Here is a 15,062-nt window from a genome sequence, read left to right as displayed (position 1 = left end):
ACAGTGGATTGAGGCAATGAATGATGAAAAAAAGTCCCTCAACCAAAATGATACCTGGAGAATAGTACCTTTTCCTAAAGGGTACAAACCTATTTCATATAAGTGGATTTACAAATTTAAAAAAGAAATTCCAATGGTACAAAAGTCTAGGTTCAAGGCAAGGCTAGTTGCCAAAAGGTTCACACAAAAGGAAGGTATAGATTACACTGAGGTCTTTTCTCCAGTGGTGAAGCACACATCCATTAAGCTACTCTTCTCCTTAGTTGTTCAAAAGAACATGGGGTTAGACGAATTGGATGTGAAGACAACCTTTCTACATGGATTATTGAATGAGACCATTTACATGAAGCAACCTCAAGAATATGTGAAGAAAGGAGAAGAAGACTTGGTGGGCCTACTAAATAAGTCTATCTATGGCCTCAAGCAGTCACCAAGGTGTTGGTATGAGAGGTTTAATGAAGTGATCTCCAAAATAGGGTTCAAGAGAAGCTTATATGATTGGTGTATGTATACAAACTCTAGTAGCTTCAAGGAATCGATTTATCTACTCCTTTATGTAGATGATATGCTGTTGCTCGATTGTTCCAAAGAAGAGTTGAGGCAAGTTAAGATGCTCCTAAAGAAAGAGTTTGATATGAAAGACTCAAAGGAATCAAGAAGGATTTTAGGCACTGAGATTGAAAGAGACGAAAAACATGGTAGATTGCAAGTGAGTCAATCAGAATACTGCGGAAAAATATTGGAGAGGTACAAAATGGAGGGTGCTAAACGAGTTGGCATTCCTCTTGCACCTCACTTGAAGCTCTCAGCTGCAAACAGTCCTAAAAGTACTGATGAAAATCACATAAACCATATGAAGGTTGTTCCCTATTCCCAAGTAATGGGATCTCTGACGTACCTAATGACTTCAACAAGACCAGATCTGTCCTATGCTACAAGTATGGTCAGTAGGTACATGGAAAACCCTGGTAAACGACATTGGGAAGCAGTCAAATGGATACTGAGGTATTTGTGTTTATCAAAGGAAGAAAGGGTCTTATATAGGAAGAATGAGTCATCCAATGATGAAGTGTATGGTTATGTTGGTGCAGATTATGCAGGGGATTTGGACAGAAGGCACGCACTACCAGGCTGTGTTTTCCTATGGGGAAATAGTTTGATAATTTGGAAGGCTAGTTTGCAATCTGTTGTGGCCCTTTCCGCAACAGAGGCTAAGTTTATAACACTGTCGACTAGAAGAAATTTGGGCTTTAATGTCGGTTGGCAATTGACATTAAAGATAGTGTTATTAAAGCCCTTTAATGTCAGTTTTAAACCGACATTAAAGGGCTTCAAGCAATCGACATTGAAGGTCTTTAATGTCGGTTGCAACTGACATTAAAAGGCTTTAGTAATTAAAGTCTGTTGGTTGCAACCGACATTAAAAGCATAATGTCATTAAAAGCAAAAGAAAATGAGATGTCAAGGGTGCAATAAATAAAACTGACACATCACCAGGTTCTTTTTCCCCCCCAAAAAAATAACCAGATAAACAAAATAAATGTACACACACAAAGATGAAGACAATAATAATAAAAATACTTTATACCTCACAACCCAGAAATTACATAACACGAACACACACAACCATAACCACCAAATTATTTAGTCCATTCCTTTCTAAAATTCACAGTAGTAACTTTACTTTATTAGTATACACAAACATGAGGAGTGCAAGTCCTTAGTGATGTCCCGATAGCTTCTCCTTGATCTTCTCCATTATTCCCTTCTTCTCATGCTGCCCTTCGTACTGGGCCGATGAATAACCGCCCAGCGTTGTGGATGACATTACCTGGGGCTCATGATGATGTCTTGGCATCTTTTCCTTTACCTCCTCCTTCAGCCCCTTCTTCCTCCTCCCTCCATGACTGTCATCTTCCGACTGACACATTTTCACAATAAAATAATCAGGATTAGGGATAAAAGAAGTGATAAAAGAAATGGTATTAAGCAAAGCATAATTTCCACCAATCAAGGCTTGTCTACAATAAACCTGATGATTAAATGTGGCAGTCATCCCCAATTGATCCAAATACCTTAATCAATCCCAAAAAAAAAAAACATTATAAACATTATAAACTTGTTTTTCATTAACAGGTAACAAGTAACAACCTTGCTCTTCAAATAATAAAAAAAAAAAAAACTGATGATTAAATGTGGCAGTCATCCCCAATTGATCCAAATGCCTTAATCAATCCCAAAAAAAAAAAAAAACATTATAAACATTATAAACTTGTTTTTCATGAACAGGTAACAGCTAACATCCTTGCTCTTCAAATAAAAAGCAGGAAAATACTAATATGCCTCAATGTTCATGAAAGCTTCTACTTAGAACAAAACAATAGAAACACAAATCTCCTTTTTTGGTGCAACATGGCGCTCTCGATCAGCAATAGCCTTTTTGTTACAAATTGCAAGCATTCAAAAATGCACTTACCAAGAACAATTTTCACCTGAATCCCTTACTGTTGCAAGAAATCCATCTCCTCCCCATCCCTTCCAAACACCTAAAAAATATACAAACAAAAAAGGTTTAAGACAAAGGATTGAAAGTGAATATTATAAGAATTCATATTCAACTAACCGTGTTTATTGGGAATGTGCATAAGGGATACTCACTTGACGTTTATGTTTTAGAAAAATTTCACCAAATATTAAACCACCACACAATATGCGAGAGTGGAGGTATGAGCGAGAGCGATGGGGACTTTATGTGAAAGAGCGAGAGGGGAGGTATGAGCGAGATCGAGCGCCAGTGCGAGCGGAGGGACGAGGGACGAGCGAGAGCGAGACGGCTGTGCTACAGAGACTATGAGCGAAAGCGATGGACTTTATGAGCGAGAGCGAGAGCAATGGACTTGAGCGAGAGCCAAGAGGGGAGGGATTTGGCCTTTATGAGCGAGAGCGATGGACTTTATGAGTGAGAGTGAGAGGGATGGACTTGGGCGAGAGGGGAGGGATTTGGCCTTTATGAGCGAGAGCAAGAGGGATTTGGGCGGAGAAATATATGTTGTGGTCTGCAGGATTGGAATATCTGAATATGGCACACTTATGTAACAAATGGTGCTGGAAAAATGTCAAAAGAATTACTAACCTGGGCCTTTCTGTACTCTTGTGTTTCTTCTTTTTCTTCAACTTGACACTTTCCAGAGAGATCAAACTTGAAAACAAATTATTAGGAGCAAAATCAATCTTGAATATGGTAATGATAACTTTATCTTCCTAATAAACAGCAACTGCAAGAACTTTAGAGATATCATGAAGTAAAAATGTGCTTCAGTGCACTGATACAAGCAAAAATGCCACATTTCTGCCATTCATGGAATGATTGTAAAGACATAATCAAACTTGCAGATATTGATAATACTCTCAAATTTTAATACAGAACGACATACCAGTAAGCTCTCCAACACCTGAAATGTTAACTTATTCTGAATCTGATGAGTCTGATCTCGTACTTTAATGGCTCGATTTCAACTGAATGGACGGCTGGGCTTGTACCTTCAACAACGGAACGAACGTTGGGCTTCAACGTAATGGATGGCAGATCTCCTAGAAGAAGACAACTAGATCTACTATGGCTACACGTGAAGAACGACAAATCTTCCACGACTAGATCTAAGGTGTGGCGAGGTCCAGGGAGTGAGGAGGTGGCTGATGGGGAAAATAGGTTTAGAAAAGAGATGAAAAATAAATTGGGGTGGGGAAGCGGGAAATGAAAAAATGGGGGGGAGTGGGTTTTTTTTTTTTTTAAAAAAAAAAAAGTGGATCTTTAATATCAGTTTTAAACCGACATTAAAGGTATACCTACAGTGTCGATTTAAAACCGACATTAAACATCCGTTTTTTTTAAAAAAAAAATAAAACCGACATTATACATCTGGTTTCACTTTTTCCAACCGACATTGAAGTCCAAAATTCTTGTAGTGGTCTGAAGCTGTGAAAGAAGGTTTGTGGCTGAAAGGTTTAATAAACGATTTTGCCATTATACAAATGATGCATGGAAAATGGAGAGTAAATATATGTGTATGCATTCGTTCTCCATGCGTCACTGGTCATGCGTTGGACTAAGGGATATGCAATATGCGTCTAAGAACTTATGCGATGACCATGTGTTCCTGCCATAGGTTTTCTTACTCTCTCGCCAAGTATCACGAGATCGCAAGTTTCTCAGGTGATCCGATGTCGAGCTCAGGGATTTGTGGCTAAATGTTGTGAAGTGATGTGATTGCGGCGAAGAATAAAAGAATAATGAAGTTTAAGGACTATGCGTTACTCCTACTCCTAACTAAATAGATTAAGCAATGGAAGTAAGACTATGAAAGTTGGTAGAGACGCGACAATTGTTAACGTGTAATAAGATGCAAGGAAAAATAGATAAAATGGTGGTGGGGATGACTTCACCGCATCACTAAGCTTGATCGCAAGAGTAACCCCAGCCAACACAAGTTATGCGATCATGTTATATACAATTGTCTAGGACACATGCGATGCATATGCGATAATGTCGATAGGACTTATGTCTTAAGTCTCTATTCTTGCTTATGCGAGCTAACACACATAAGATAAGGTGACCGCATACCACCATATCCTCGTTTTAGGGCACATGCGCTATGTAATAGCAAATAGAACTTATTCCTAAGCCTCTACTCTTGCTCATGCAATCCAATCTGACTCTCTCAAGCCTAGATTTGGTTTTTAGACTACTCTCTCAAGTATGTCCAAATGATGAATGATGCACTCATAAGACAAGATGATCAAATAAAGCATGGTTGACATAAGATTATTCCTATCTCTAGAAACACTGCTTACTTTGCTCGGTGAGTTCCACTACTTACCCTCTCAGGCAGTTAGTTGCCGATGATCAACTCATAGACAAACATTGCGACCGCTCATAGACAAGCGTTGCTATAGCCTCACACCAAGCAAAGAGGATTTACTCACTATACTCGCGCAACGCACACCTCTCGGTGGTTCGCTACATGCTTCATATGTTTATGTCGGATGATTAAGTATGCGATACTCTAGCAATCTTACTTAGTCGTTGTAATGAAAGTAACAGATGATAAAGAAGAGGTAAATGAAGATGGAAATAAAGGAAATAAAGAGATGCATTGATTACAAAATGTATTAATATCTTAAGCCAAAATGTAATACAATACAGAGATAGAAGAGAGATGAAGGGCCAGATGTAGGCAATATCTTGCTTCCATCAAATGTGTGTCAAGGATGCCGGTGGTGTCATGGAAGGGCGGTGGAGTAGTCTCTCTCGAGATCTATCTCCGGAAAAGCTCTGGTCGTCACTCGAAATGGTTGAAGGAATGAAGAACTCTTAAAGAATGTCTTCTCACGCTCTCATCTGTGATCACAAGGATCTGCCTTAAGGCAGAAGCTCGGATGATTTGAAATTGGGCTCAAAGGCTTTATTTATAAAGCTCGATCACCGATAGAATTAATGGTCCTGCTCTGAATCTCTGCTACTAACGGCGTGATAGGTGAAATGGCAACATCATCTTTTGATACTCCCAAGGTATGTGTTCATGCTTGCTTTCCGAAGTACCATCGCATTCCACCACCCTTGCATTCATCCCTTTATTATGGTTATTACTCTGTAGCTGCAACCTCTATGCGATGAACGCATCCGGTTAATGGCCACAACATCCATTCGATGAACATATGCGATCGCATTTGCAATGGCAGGATACTCCATATGCGATCAATTCCTGAGATAGCTACAAAAGATAGATATTTTGACGCAGAATAACGCATAATATTGGGTTAGTTGAGACTTTCGATGCTGATCGACGCAAGCTCACTTTTCATATGAATTCTTAGTATAATCACCGCATATTCTACTTGCTAGCCCTCATAATTCTAAATAAAAGGGTATAACAACTTGCATTTCTACTAATTATCAACAAACAAAGGTCGGAATATATTGTGACAACCAAAACACAATCTAATTATCTAAAAACCAACAGTTTCACAACAGAACCAAGCATATTGATATTAAGTATCATTTTATCAGACAGGAGATTGAGAAAGGGGAAGTTAAGGTAGTGAAGATGCATACCTGAGACAATGCAGCTGGTATGCTGACCAAAACAATTCCACTAAGCAAGCTTGGTCGATACTTGTACCTTCTCTGATTTGAGTTACATGAAAAAGGTTAGCTCAAGTCAGCTCAACAAGAAAAGATGGAAAGGTACTCTAGATGCTTATAAAGGTGGAGATTGTTATAGAAGGAACCGAAGACAAGAAAATAAGATTGCAGGTAATTGAAACGTTTTCGTCTTCTTTTCATTATATTCTTGTAATCATTAGAGCTTCATTGTTAACCTTGAATGCCTATGTATAAAAGGAAAACGAATGTGAGAAGAACGTAAGAAAAAAGGAGAGAGAGTAAGACATTTATTTTGTAATAACTTTGAAGAGGAAGTAATAAAAGAGACCCTCCCAATTTGCACAGTGGACGTAGGCCTTTGGCCGTACCACTTAGACTCTTGCATTCCTCCTTTCTTACTCTACGATCAATTAGCATTTACTTAGGTATCTTCTACACGATCTCTTAGTTCCTATTGCATAGTGTACAAGATCATTTAGGTCTGCGTCCTATTGTCTAGCTCTTTAGTTATCGTCTATACAATCGTTTAGCTCTAATCAACTGTCGTCTACATGATCGTCTAGTGTTTCATTCTATCGTTTACATAATTGAACTATCGTCTACATCTTTGGAGCTTTGTCTACACGATTGAGCTACCATCAGGTAAACAACAGAAGAGTTTTCAAGCCTTAAGCATACAGCCTCCTCTGAGTCCTGACCGTTAATTCTTAGTAGTTTGTGACTGTGAAAGAGAAGATCATAGTTATCTGGGACAAGAAACATCAAGTACTAAAAAATTTCAAATGTCAAGTAATGTGGTTTTTGTAGTAGTGATAGCTTGATATTACCTCAACTAGAAGTAATAAAGGTATGCATACATTCTTACCTTGAATATGTGTTCTTCAAATTCACACAACCCCACCTTTGTTATATATACAATTTCTAGCTTTTTTTTATTCTTTAAATATTACCCCACGTCTCTATCATTGAAATTGACGGACGATTGAGTTTGATTTTTTTGAATCTCACAATGTTTTGCACTTGTTTTTAAATAAAAGGAGGAGACAACCATTACCTTCTCTATAACACAGGCACAGGTGACGAAAGGAAAGAGATTTGCCCAAAGCATAAAGTGAAATGAATCAGATGTATAGTTAGGTGCCACCTTAACAGACTTTTTTTTTCCTATTTTTTTTTCATTTCCTTTCAATTAATTTTGTAATTTTTTTTTCTTTTCTTTAAAAGAGAACGTAACATTGTCAATATGTGTTGTGTATTGTCTATTATTATTTAATGACGTAGTGGAGTTTTCGACTACGATCACATGGTTTTTTTACTCTTCAATTTGGAGAGGTTTTTCCACGTTAAAATTATTGGTGTTATGTGTTTGAATCTCTCAGTGCTTTTGCACTTGTTTCTAAATAAAGGGAGGAGACGACCATTATCTGCTCTATAACAGAGGCATAGATGGTGGAAGGAAAGAGATTTGGAGACGGTTTTCTACGTTAAAATTGTTGGTGTTACGTATTTGCTTATATCATTTTTTTTGTTGCTTAACTCCTATTAGATATTCACACGAGAAGAGATAATCTAATTAATAGCTAAATTTGGTTTAACTCATGCAAGAGGTAGTCCAAGGAATGGTAAAATTAGAACGCATGCTATTTATTTAGTTTCTTAGCTTTGCATCCATATTTCCCCTTTTTCTCAATTTAACCCATTAATGTCGAAGGAACGGCAATTTCTAAAAAGGAAAAAAATGAAGTCAAATTTTAGGCGTAAAGACTCAATTCCATGTTGTTACTATAGATAAAGTTGACTGATTTTTTATTGACAAAATATCATGCAACATGTCTTTGCAGTTATCAAAAGCATCAAAATTGTCTAAGTTGTTTTTGTCTAAAAATTCTTTAACTATGTTAAATTGATTATCAAGTTGTTTTTTTTAAAAAATTCAAATTGTATTTTTTAAAAAATTGAAGTACTATAATAGATAAATCAGTCTAATATTAATAACCAATAATGAATTTGTTAAAAGAAATGAATCCAATGTAGGTTACTAGGGTATATCAATAGGTTCTATATTTAATTTCTTTAATTCTCACACGCATGTCGAATTTGTTTTAATTCAATATCAAATGGTAGACTAATTTTGGATGCAATAATTTATAAATAATAACCATCAAAATAACTTAATTTAACTAGTATAGTATATACTTACGACCAAAAGATATGTGGTTAGAATCTCCACCTCTATTATACTAAAAAATCATAAAAAATAGTTTGCATATCATTGGAAATGTGAAGCAATTTATAGAATTAATAACAAAAAAAACTTCAAAAACTAACTTAGACTCATTTAATAGTTAGAATTTTTAAAACTATGTTTATTTTGTAGACGTTACTATTTTTATTGTAGACTTTTATGAAAGTAACACTTTATTCTATTACTTTAATTGATAATGATTTAATCTTTTTTTCATTATTTAAAGTTGGCTTGTTTGTTTTCTTTGGCCATAATAATTATTACTTCCTAATTTCTTGTTGGACAATGAAAAAATATCGTTTGTCCATGAGACCAAGCTGAAAGAAAGAGAGAAGTATGTCATATGCACAAAGCCGCCACTTTGGAAAATATGGAAAATATTGAAATTGATTTATTTTTGAAAAATCTAACACATCCACTTCTAAAAGAAGGACCATTATTTAAGTGCATGAACCGAGACTTCATATTTTTAAAAAATCAGCTAAATCCAAGTATCCTTGTAATATAATAATAATAAAATTTTTAGTGTATTTTGTAGGTGTATTCACTCAATTGTCCTATCATAATTTCATATGAATATTATTTAATAGATACCTTTCTCACTTTCTTTTTAAAATATTTTTAATTTTTTTTATATATAATTAAAGTGAGATGCACATAAGTCTACTCTATTGTTCCTATAATAATTACACCATTTTAAAAATAAAAATAATAATAATTATACTTCAAATATTAACTCAACCTCACGTGTCTTGATCACTTGTTTTTCATCCATGGCTAATTCGTCAGATTCGGCTCTTTAGCCAGACTTTGTTTTACTTAAAAATATTATTTTAATTTGTTCTTTTAAGTCCATTGTATTGAAACCATTTTCGTATCGAAGTAATAATTTAAAATTTTTTTCCTAAGAATTTGTTTGGATTAGCTTTTTAAGTTCTTAAAAAATTAATTCAAACATGAGGGATTTAAATGTGCTTAGTTAAACCAACATCTCCATTTTGGAAAGAAACAAAAAGATGCCCAAACAAAAGAAAAGCATCTCACAGAAGTGGTGTACGAACAATATTATTATTATTTGTGTGCATAGACCAAGACTTTTGTTGTATCCACCCCACCGCACATTTTTAAATAGACCAAGACTTTTGTTTTAGCCTTGCAACAATAATTGCACAATACAAATATTTGCCCAGCCTAAAGTCCTCATTCCCACTCCATAACCTTTTCTCGGCCTTCCTCCAAAATTTGATCTGTACAACCTAAAACGGATCAGTTTTCATTCATGGCGGATTCTATTCTGTTTAATGTTGCTGCAAATGTTATAACCAAAGTGGGTTCTTCTGCACTTCGAGAGCTTGCATCGTTGTGGGGAGTCAATGATGAGTTTGACAAACTCCAAAACACTCTTTCGGTCATTAAAGCTGTGCTTCTCGATGCAGAGGAGCAGCAATCCATGAGCCACGCAGTCAAGGATTGGATTTCAAAGCTTAGAGAGGTTTTCTATGATATTGATGATTTGATTGATGAATTCTCCTATGAAACCTTGAGAAGACAAATTCTTACCAAAGATAGAAGAATCACCAAACAAGTACGTATCTTCTTCTCCAAATCTAATCAGATTTCATTTGGTTTCAAAATGGGTCAAAAAATTAAACAAGTTAGGGAGAAACTAGATGCTATTGCTGCTGATAAAGCTCAACTCCACCTTTCTGTGCGTATGAGGGAGATTCCAGATACTGAGTTAAGGAAGATACCAGAGACTTCCTCTTTTATTTCTGAGGGAGAAGTGATTGGTAGGGATGATGATAAGAAGATTATTATAGATTTTCTATTGGATACAAGCACCAAAAAGGATAATGTTGAAGTGGTTTCAATAATTGGCATGGGAGGATTAGGAAAGACCGCACTTGCTCAATCTGTCTATAATGATAACAAGATAAACGAACATTTTAAGTTGAAACTATGGGTTTGTATTTCTGAAGAGTTTGATGTTAAAGTAATTGTCGAAAAGATTTTAGAGTCTATCGAAGAAAAGAAACCTGAGCCCCTTCAGTTGGATAAATTACAAAGTATGCTTCGAGAGAAAATTAATGGAAAAAAGTACTTGTTGGTCATGGATGATGTGTGGAATGAAAGCCATGAAAAATGGATTGGTCTAAAAAGATTTCTAATGGGTGGTGCCAACGGAAGTAGGATTTTGATCACAACACGTAGCCAACAAGTTGCACAGACTTCTGACACAGTTTGGTTTCATCATTTAAAAGAACTTGACAAGGACAACTCTTGGGTTTTGTTTAGAAAAATGACATTCTTGAACAACCAAGAAGAGCTTGAGAATTCAAATTTGGTCAAAATTGGTAAGGAGATTGTAGCAAAGTTGAAAGGTTCTCCTCTTGCAATAAGAATAGTTGGGTGTCTGTTATATTTCAAAAACACGGAAATAGAGTGGTTATCATTAAAGGACAACGAACTCGGCACAATTTTCCAACAAGATAATCAAATTCAACCAATATTGAAGATAAGTTTTAACCACCTTCCGCCTAATTTGAAGCAATGTTTTATGTATTGTGCTTTGTTTCCCAAAGATTATGAGTTTCAAAAGGATGAATTGGTAAAACAATGGATGGCACAAAGTTTCATTCAACCACATAATACGAAGGAAATTGAAGATGTTGGTGATGATTATTTTAAAGAGTTAGTGGGGAGGTCACTCTTTCAAGACATAAGAAAAAACAAATGGGGAGACATCAAGAAGTGCAAGATGCATGATTTGTTACATGATCTTGCATGTTCAATAGTAGAAAATGAATGTGTGGTTGTAAGTGATGGCGTTGGATCCATTGACAAAAGGACTCGACACGTCTCATTTCTCTTAAGCTCAGGGTCAGTATCAAGGGAAGTTGTACCAAAATCATTCACTGAGGCAAAGAGTCTGAGAACATTGGATATTGATAGTCGTGCTTCTTTCCGTTCTTTCAAGAAAACTTATCATAACAACCTGTTTCGATTACGAACATTGAATTTGGACAGATGTTGTTGTCATCCTCCCAAGTTTATTGATAAGTTGAAACATTTGAGATATCTTAATCTTTCTGGTATGTATGTACATTTCCTACCAAATTCTATTACCAAATTGTATAATTTGGAAACACTTATCCTTCGCTACTGCTTTTGGCTAAGAAAATTGCCGAGAGATATTAATAATTTGATCAATCTTAGACATCTTGATATATATAATTGCCTCGCTTTGACGCACATGCCTAAAGGATTAGGTGGAATGACTAACCTTCAGACACTGAGTTTGTTTGTATTAGGAAGGGATAAGATTGGTGGTGATTTAAGTGAATTGAATGGACTTAAAAGCTTGAAGGGATCATTATGTATTCGAAACTTACAATTTTGCACAACTGCTGTTTTAAAATATGCAAAATACTTGGAAGAAAAGTCTGGAATTCAAAAGTTGGAATTACATTGGGACACGGATGCTGATGCCTTAGATGATGATGATGATGAAGATGAGGGGGTTTTGGACTGTTTAAAACCACATCCAAATCTTCGCAAAATGGGTATACAAGGATTTAGAGGAATGAAGTTATGTGATTGGGTATCTTTTGATTTCCTGGGAGGTTTGGTTAGCATAGAGCTTTCACACTGTGAAAAATTGCAGCATCTCCCTCGATTTGATCAATTTCCATATCTCAAGCATCTTCTACTTGGATACTTACCCAATATCGAATACATAATTGATAACAGCAATTCTGTTTCTTCATCAGCTTCCTTTCCATCCCTTGAGAAACTACGGATTGAGAGCATGCCTCAGTTGAAAGGGTGGTGGAAGGCAAAAATCTCATTTCCAGCAAAATTTCATCAACTTTCACAATTATGTATTTTTTATTGTCCTCAGTTGGCTTCTATTCCCCAACATCCATCTTTGGAATCATTGAGAATATGTGGTGTTAGTGTGCAACTTTTTGAGATGGTAATAAGAATGGCTACAGATTCTTCTTCTTCTTCTTCAACCCGGTCTAAATTATGTACTCTGGAGATTGGAAAAATTGATCTCGAGCTCTTGCCAGAAGAGTTATTCTGCAATATGACAGATCTCGAGTATCTTACGATAGAAAGTTGCAAAATTTTACAATTGTCTTCTTCCCATCACGTTGATGAGGATAATAATGATGTAGTATGGAAGAAACTCAGTAATCTCCGCACACTTCGGCTTGAAAACATTCCCAAATTGGAGTATTTTCCCAAGAGTTTGAAATATATCCCAGCTCTTGAATCTTTGACACTATCAAATTGTCCAAATTTAGTGAGTGTTGAAGGAATTGGCGAACTCACTTCACTATCACGTTTGGAAATTCTGAGGTGTCCAAATTTACCTTTGTTGTCCGAAGATATCGGCCGCCTCATTTCCCTATCACGCTTGCATATTTGGGATTGTCCTAGTTTAACTTCGTTGTCAGAAGGAGTCACTCGCCTCACTTCACTGTCAGATTTTTTTATTGAAGATTGTCCCAATTTAACCTCGTTGCCGGAAGGATTTCTCCACCACCACTCCTTACGAGGAGGAGGGTTGAGAATTTCAAACTGTCCCAAATTGCGGATTCAAACGAATGAAGAAAAGGAAGATGAAGACGATTGGACTGAAATCACCCATCTATTGACGGGATGTAGGTAATGCAAATTTATTTCCTATTATAATTACTTTCTTTATATAAACAATCATTTCCTTTTTATCAATATTTTTTACTCACATTACAGGCACAAACAATATTGGTGTATCTAACCACTATAAGGAATAAAGGTACGCACATATATAGTCTATCTCGTTGCTTTCTCTTCCAACTCACACCATGTTATAATTTTTGTTGGTGATATATAATTAAATTCATCTTTACCTACTAGGTTTGTTCATTGGTTATTTAAGAATTTCTACCTTTTTTCCTCAATGGAATGTTTCTTCTCATTCATTTTTCCTTTTTTTTCTCTTTAAAAAGTTTATACACCAAGCAATATTCAGTATTGATTCTTTGACCGATTTCATCAGCACAAGTCAAATCCCAAAACTTCACATTTAAAAAGTCATCTGAGAACAAACACAAAATGGTGGTTAATGATAAAATTGCTCATCTTTTTTCTCTAGATTAACAACCTACCAATTTAGAATGAAATTATTTTGGCTTAGGTGTTTATTTGTAAACTTTAAATCAAATATCTAACAATGAAATTGAAGGATTACTAAGTTCAATTTTTTTTTGTTCAATTTTTTTAGTCTTACAGTGCTCCATTAAGGAGGATAAAGTCATTTGTTCTATATCAGAAGCATAGGTGGAGGAAGGAACTCAAAGCAAAGTAAATGAATGAGATGATAGTAATTGGGTGCCATTTTTAACAGACTGTTCTTTTTTCATTTTCTTTCAAGTAATATTGTCTTTTTTTTTTTTTTTTTAATGTAATATTTTCAATTGATATATATATATATGTAGTGTACCGACTATTAATATTGATAGTGGAATTTCTGACCATGGTCACGTAGTTTTTTATTTCGCAATTTGGGAAAATTTTTCCACATTAAAAATTGTTGGTGTTATGTGTTTGTTTATATCGTTTTTTGGTTGCTTAATATTTATTAAGTATTCATACGAGAGGAGATAATTTAATTATCAGTAATCAAAATTTGGTTTAACTTGTAAGACTTACTTTTACCATCACCTACTCAACTTGGTATATTTTGGATTGTTCATAATTTTGAAATATTTTGTTGGAAGAAAAGAGTTTGTAATTAATTAGAAATGAAAAGTAAAAAAAAAAAAAAAAAAAAAATTGATGCTAAGGGGACAAAAAGGGGGGAATTTCCATAATGTTAACGATAAATTTGTCTTTCCACTTTTTGATTAAACAATTTTGGTAAAATAAAAAGGAATTGATGGTAGAATTGAATAAGAATTTATATAAATGAATAAATAATGAAGCTAATTTGTTTTAATTAAAAAATAATAATAATAAACACAAAATCAGAGCATTTCATATGGATAATTCGGGAGAAAAAAAACGGAATGAAGATTGGGCGAATACTTTGTGTTGGTAAGTCATTTATAAAGAAATCTTGAGCTATTTAAGCTTTTAAGTATGAGTTTTCATGGAGGTTTCATTCTTAATTTTCAGGAATGAGGAGGTTGTAAGTTAGAAGCTTTTGCAAGTTGTTTCTTACCATATTACCTTTCACGTCATTTCTTTTTATTTTTTCATTTAATTTTGCATTCTTCTTCTGTTCTTCAACGATTCTTATTTTGTCCTCAAATATTTTGTTTGAAATATTAATTCCTTTTTTTTGAATTATTAATTTTTCATTAAAAAAAAAAAAAGAAAAAAAGAAAAATTGTCCAATCTATAAACTACCACCATGTTTTAGATGATACAATGTTGGTCCTTTTTTTTTTCTCATAAAAATCTCTAGTGTATATTATTATAGATAATTTATTTTTACTAAAAATCATTTAAATATAAACAAAAATGTATTTCTCCATTTTATCTTTGTTGTGAAATCGACAATTAAATAACACAAAAAGGAACGTAAAGATAGAGAAGATCGACACACAGATATATGTGGTTCACTAACAGTGTGTTAGCTACGTCCACGGGCAGAGGGAGAAC

General features: G+C 34.8%; 2 protein-coding genes across 3 annotated transcripts; one reads left to right on the top strand and one right to left on the bottom strand.

The window, feature by feature from the left end:
• Window positions 1-1,720: 1,720 nt before the first annotated feature.
• On the bottom strand, window positions 1,721-5,749 carry LOC120084568 (dehydrin Rab18-like). Its single transcript, XM_039040372.1, has 4 exons — window positions 5,662-5,749; window positions 2,477-2,546; window positions 2,033-2,075; window positions 1,721-1,921 (listed from the first exon to the last, which is right to left on the bottom strand). Exons 1-4 carry the CDS (start codon window positions 5,747-5,749, stop codon window positions 1,721-1,723), a joined length of 402 nt encoding a protein of 133 aa, XP_038896300.1.
• A 3,787-nt stretch (window positions 5,750-9,536) lies between these two features.
• Window positions 9,537-13,959, top strand: LOC120085499 (putative disease resistance protein RGA4). Of its 2 annotated transcripts, none has more exons than XM_039041500.1 (3): window positions 9,537-13,078; window positions 13,170-13,212; window positions 13,681-13,959. In XM_039041500.1, the coding sequence occupies exons 1-2, from the start codon at window positions 9,688-9,690 to the stop codon at window positions 13,208-13,210; spliced, it is 3,432 nt and encodes a 1,143-aa protein (XP_038897428.1). In that variant the 5' UTR covers window positions 9,537-9,687; the 3' UTR covers window positions 13,211-13,212; window positions 13,681-13,959. The 2 variants fall into 2 exon arrangements, with proteins under 2 accessions (XP_038897428.1, XP_038897429.1); XM_039041501.1 differs by having other exon boundaries at window positions 9,539-13,082.
• Window positions 13,960-15,062: the final 1,103 nt, after the last annotated feature.

This window comes from Benincasa hispida, chromosome 9, assembly GCF_009727055.1.
Source record: "Benincasa hispida cultivar B227 chromosome 9, ASM972705v1, whole genome shotgun sequence".
Taxonomy (NCBI): Eukaryota; Viridiplantae; Streptophyta; class Magnoliopsida; order Cucurbitales; family Cucurbitaceae; genus Benincasa; species Benincasa hispida.
The sequence above is the reverse complement of the archived record's forward strand: the minus strand, read 5'-3'. Positions and strand labels throughout refer to the sequence as shown.

What these genes read in the sequence shown, in the direction of transcription:
- LOC120084568 (XM_039040372.1), bottom strand. Translation starts at nt 5,749, where the DNA reads ATGGAGTATCCTGCCATTGCAAATGCGATCGCATATGTTCATCGAATG. An exon ending in TCAGGTGAAAATTGTTCTTG is followed by an intron (nt 2,076 to 2,476) that starts GTAAGTGCATTT and finishes GGATTGATTAAG; the next exon opens with GTATTTGGATCAATTGGGGA. An exon ending in CTGCCACATTTAATCATCAG is followed by an intron (nt 1,922 to 2,032) that starts GTTTATTGTAGA and finishes AAAATGTGTCAG; the next exon opens with TCGGAAGATGACAGTCATGG.
- LOC120085499 (XM_039041500.1), top strand. Translation starts at nt 9,688, where the DNA reads ATGGCGGATTCTATTCTGTTTAATGTTGCTGCAAATGTTATAACCAAA. An exon ending in CACCCATCTATTGACGGGAT is followed by an intron (nt 13,079 to 13,169) that starts GTAGGTAATGCA and finishes CTCACATTACAG; the next exon opens with GCACAAACAATATTGGTGTA.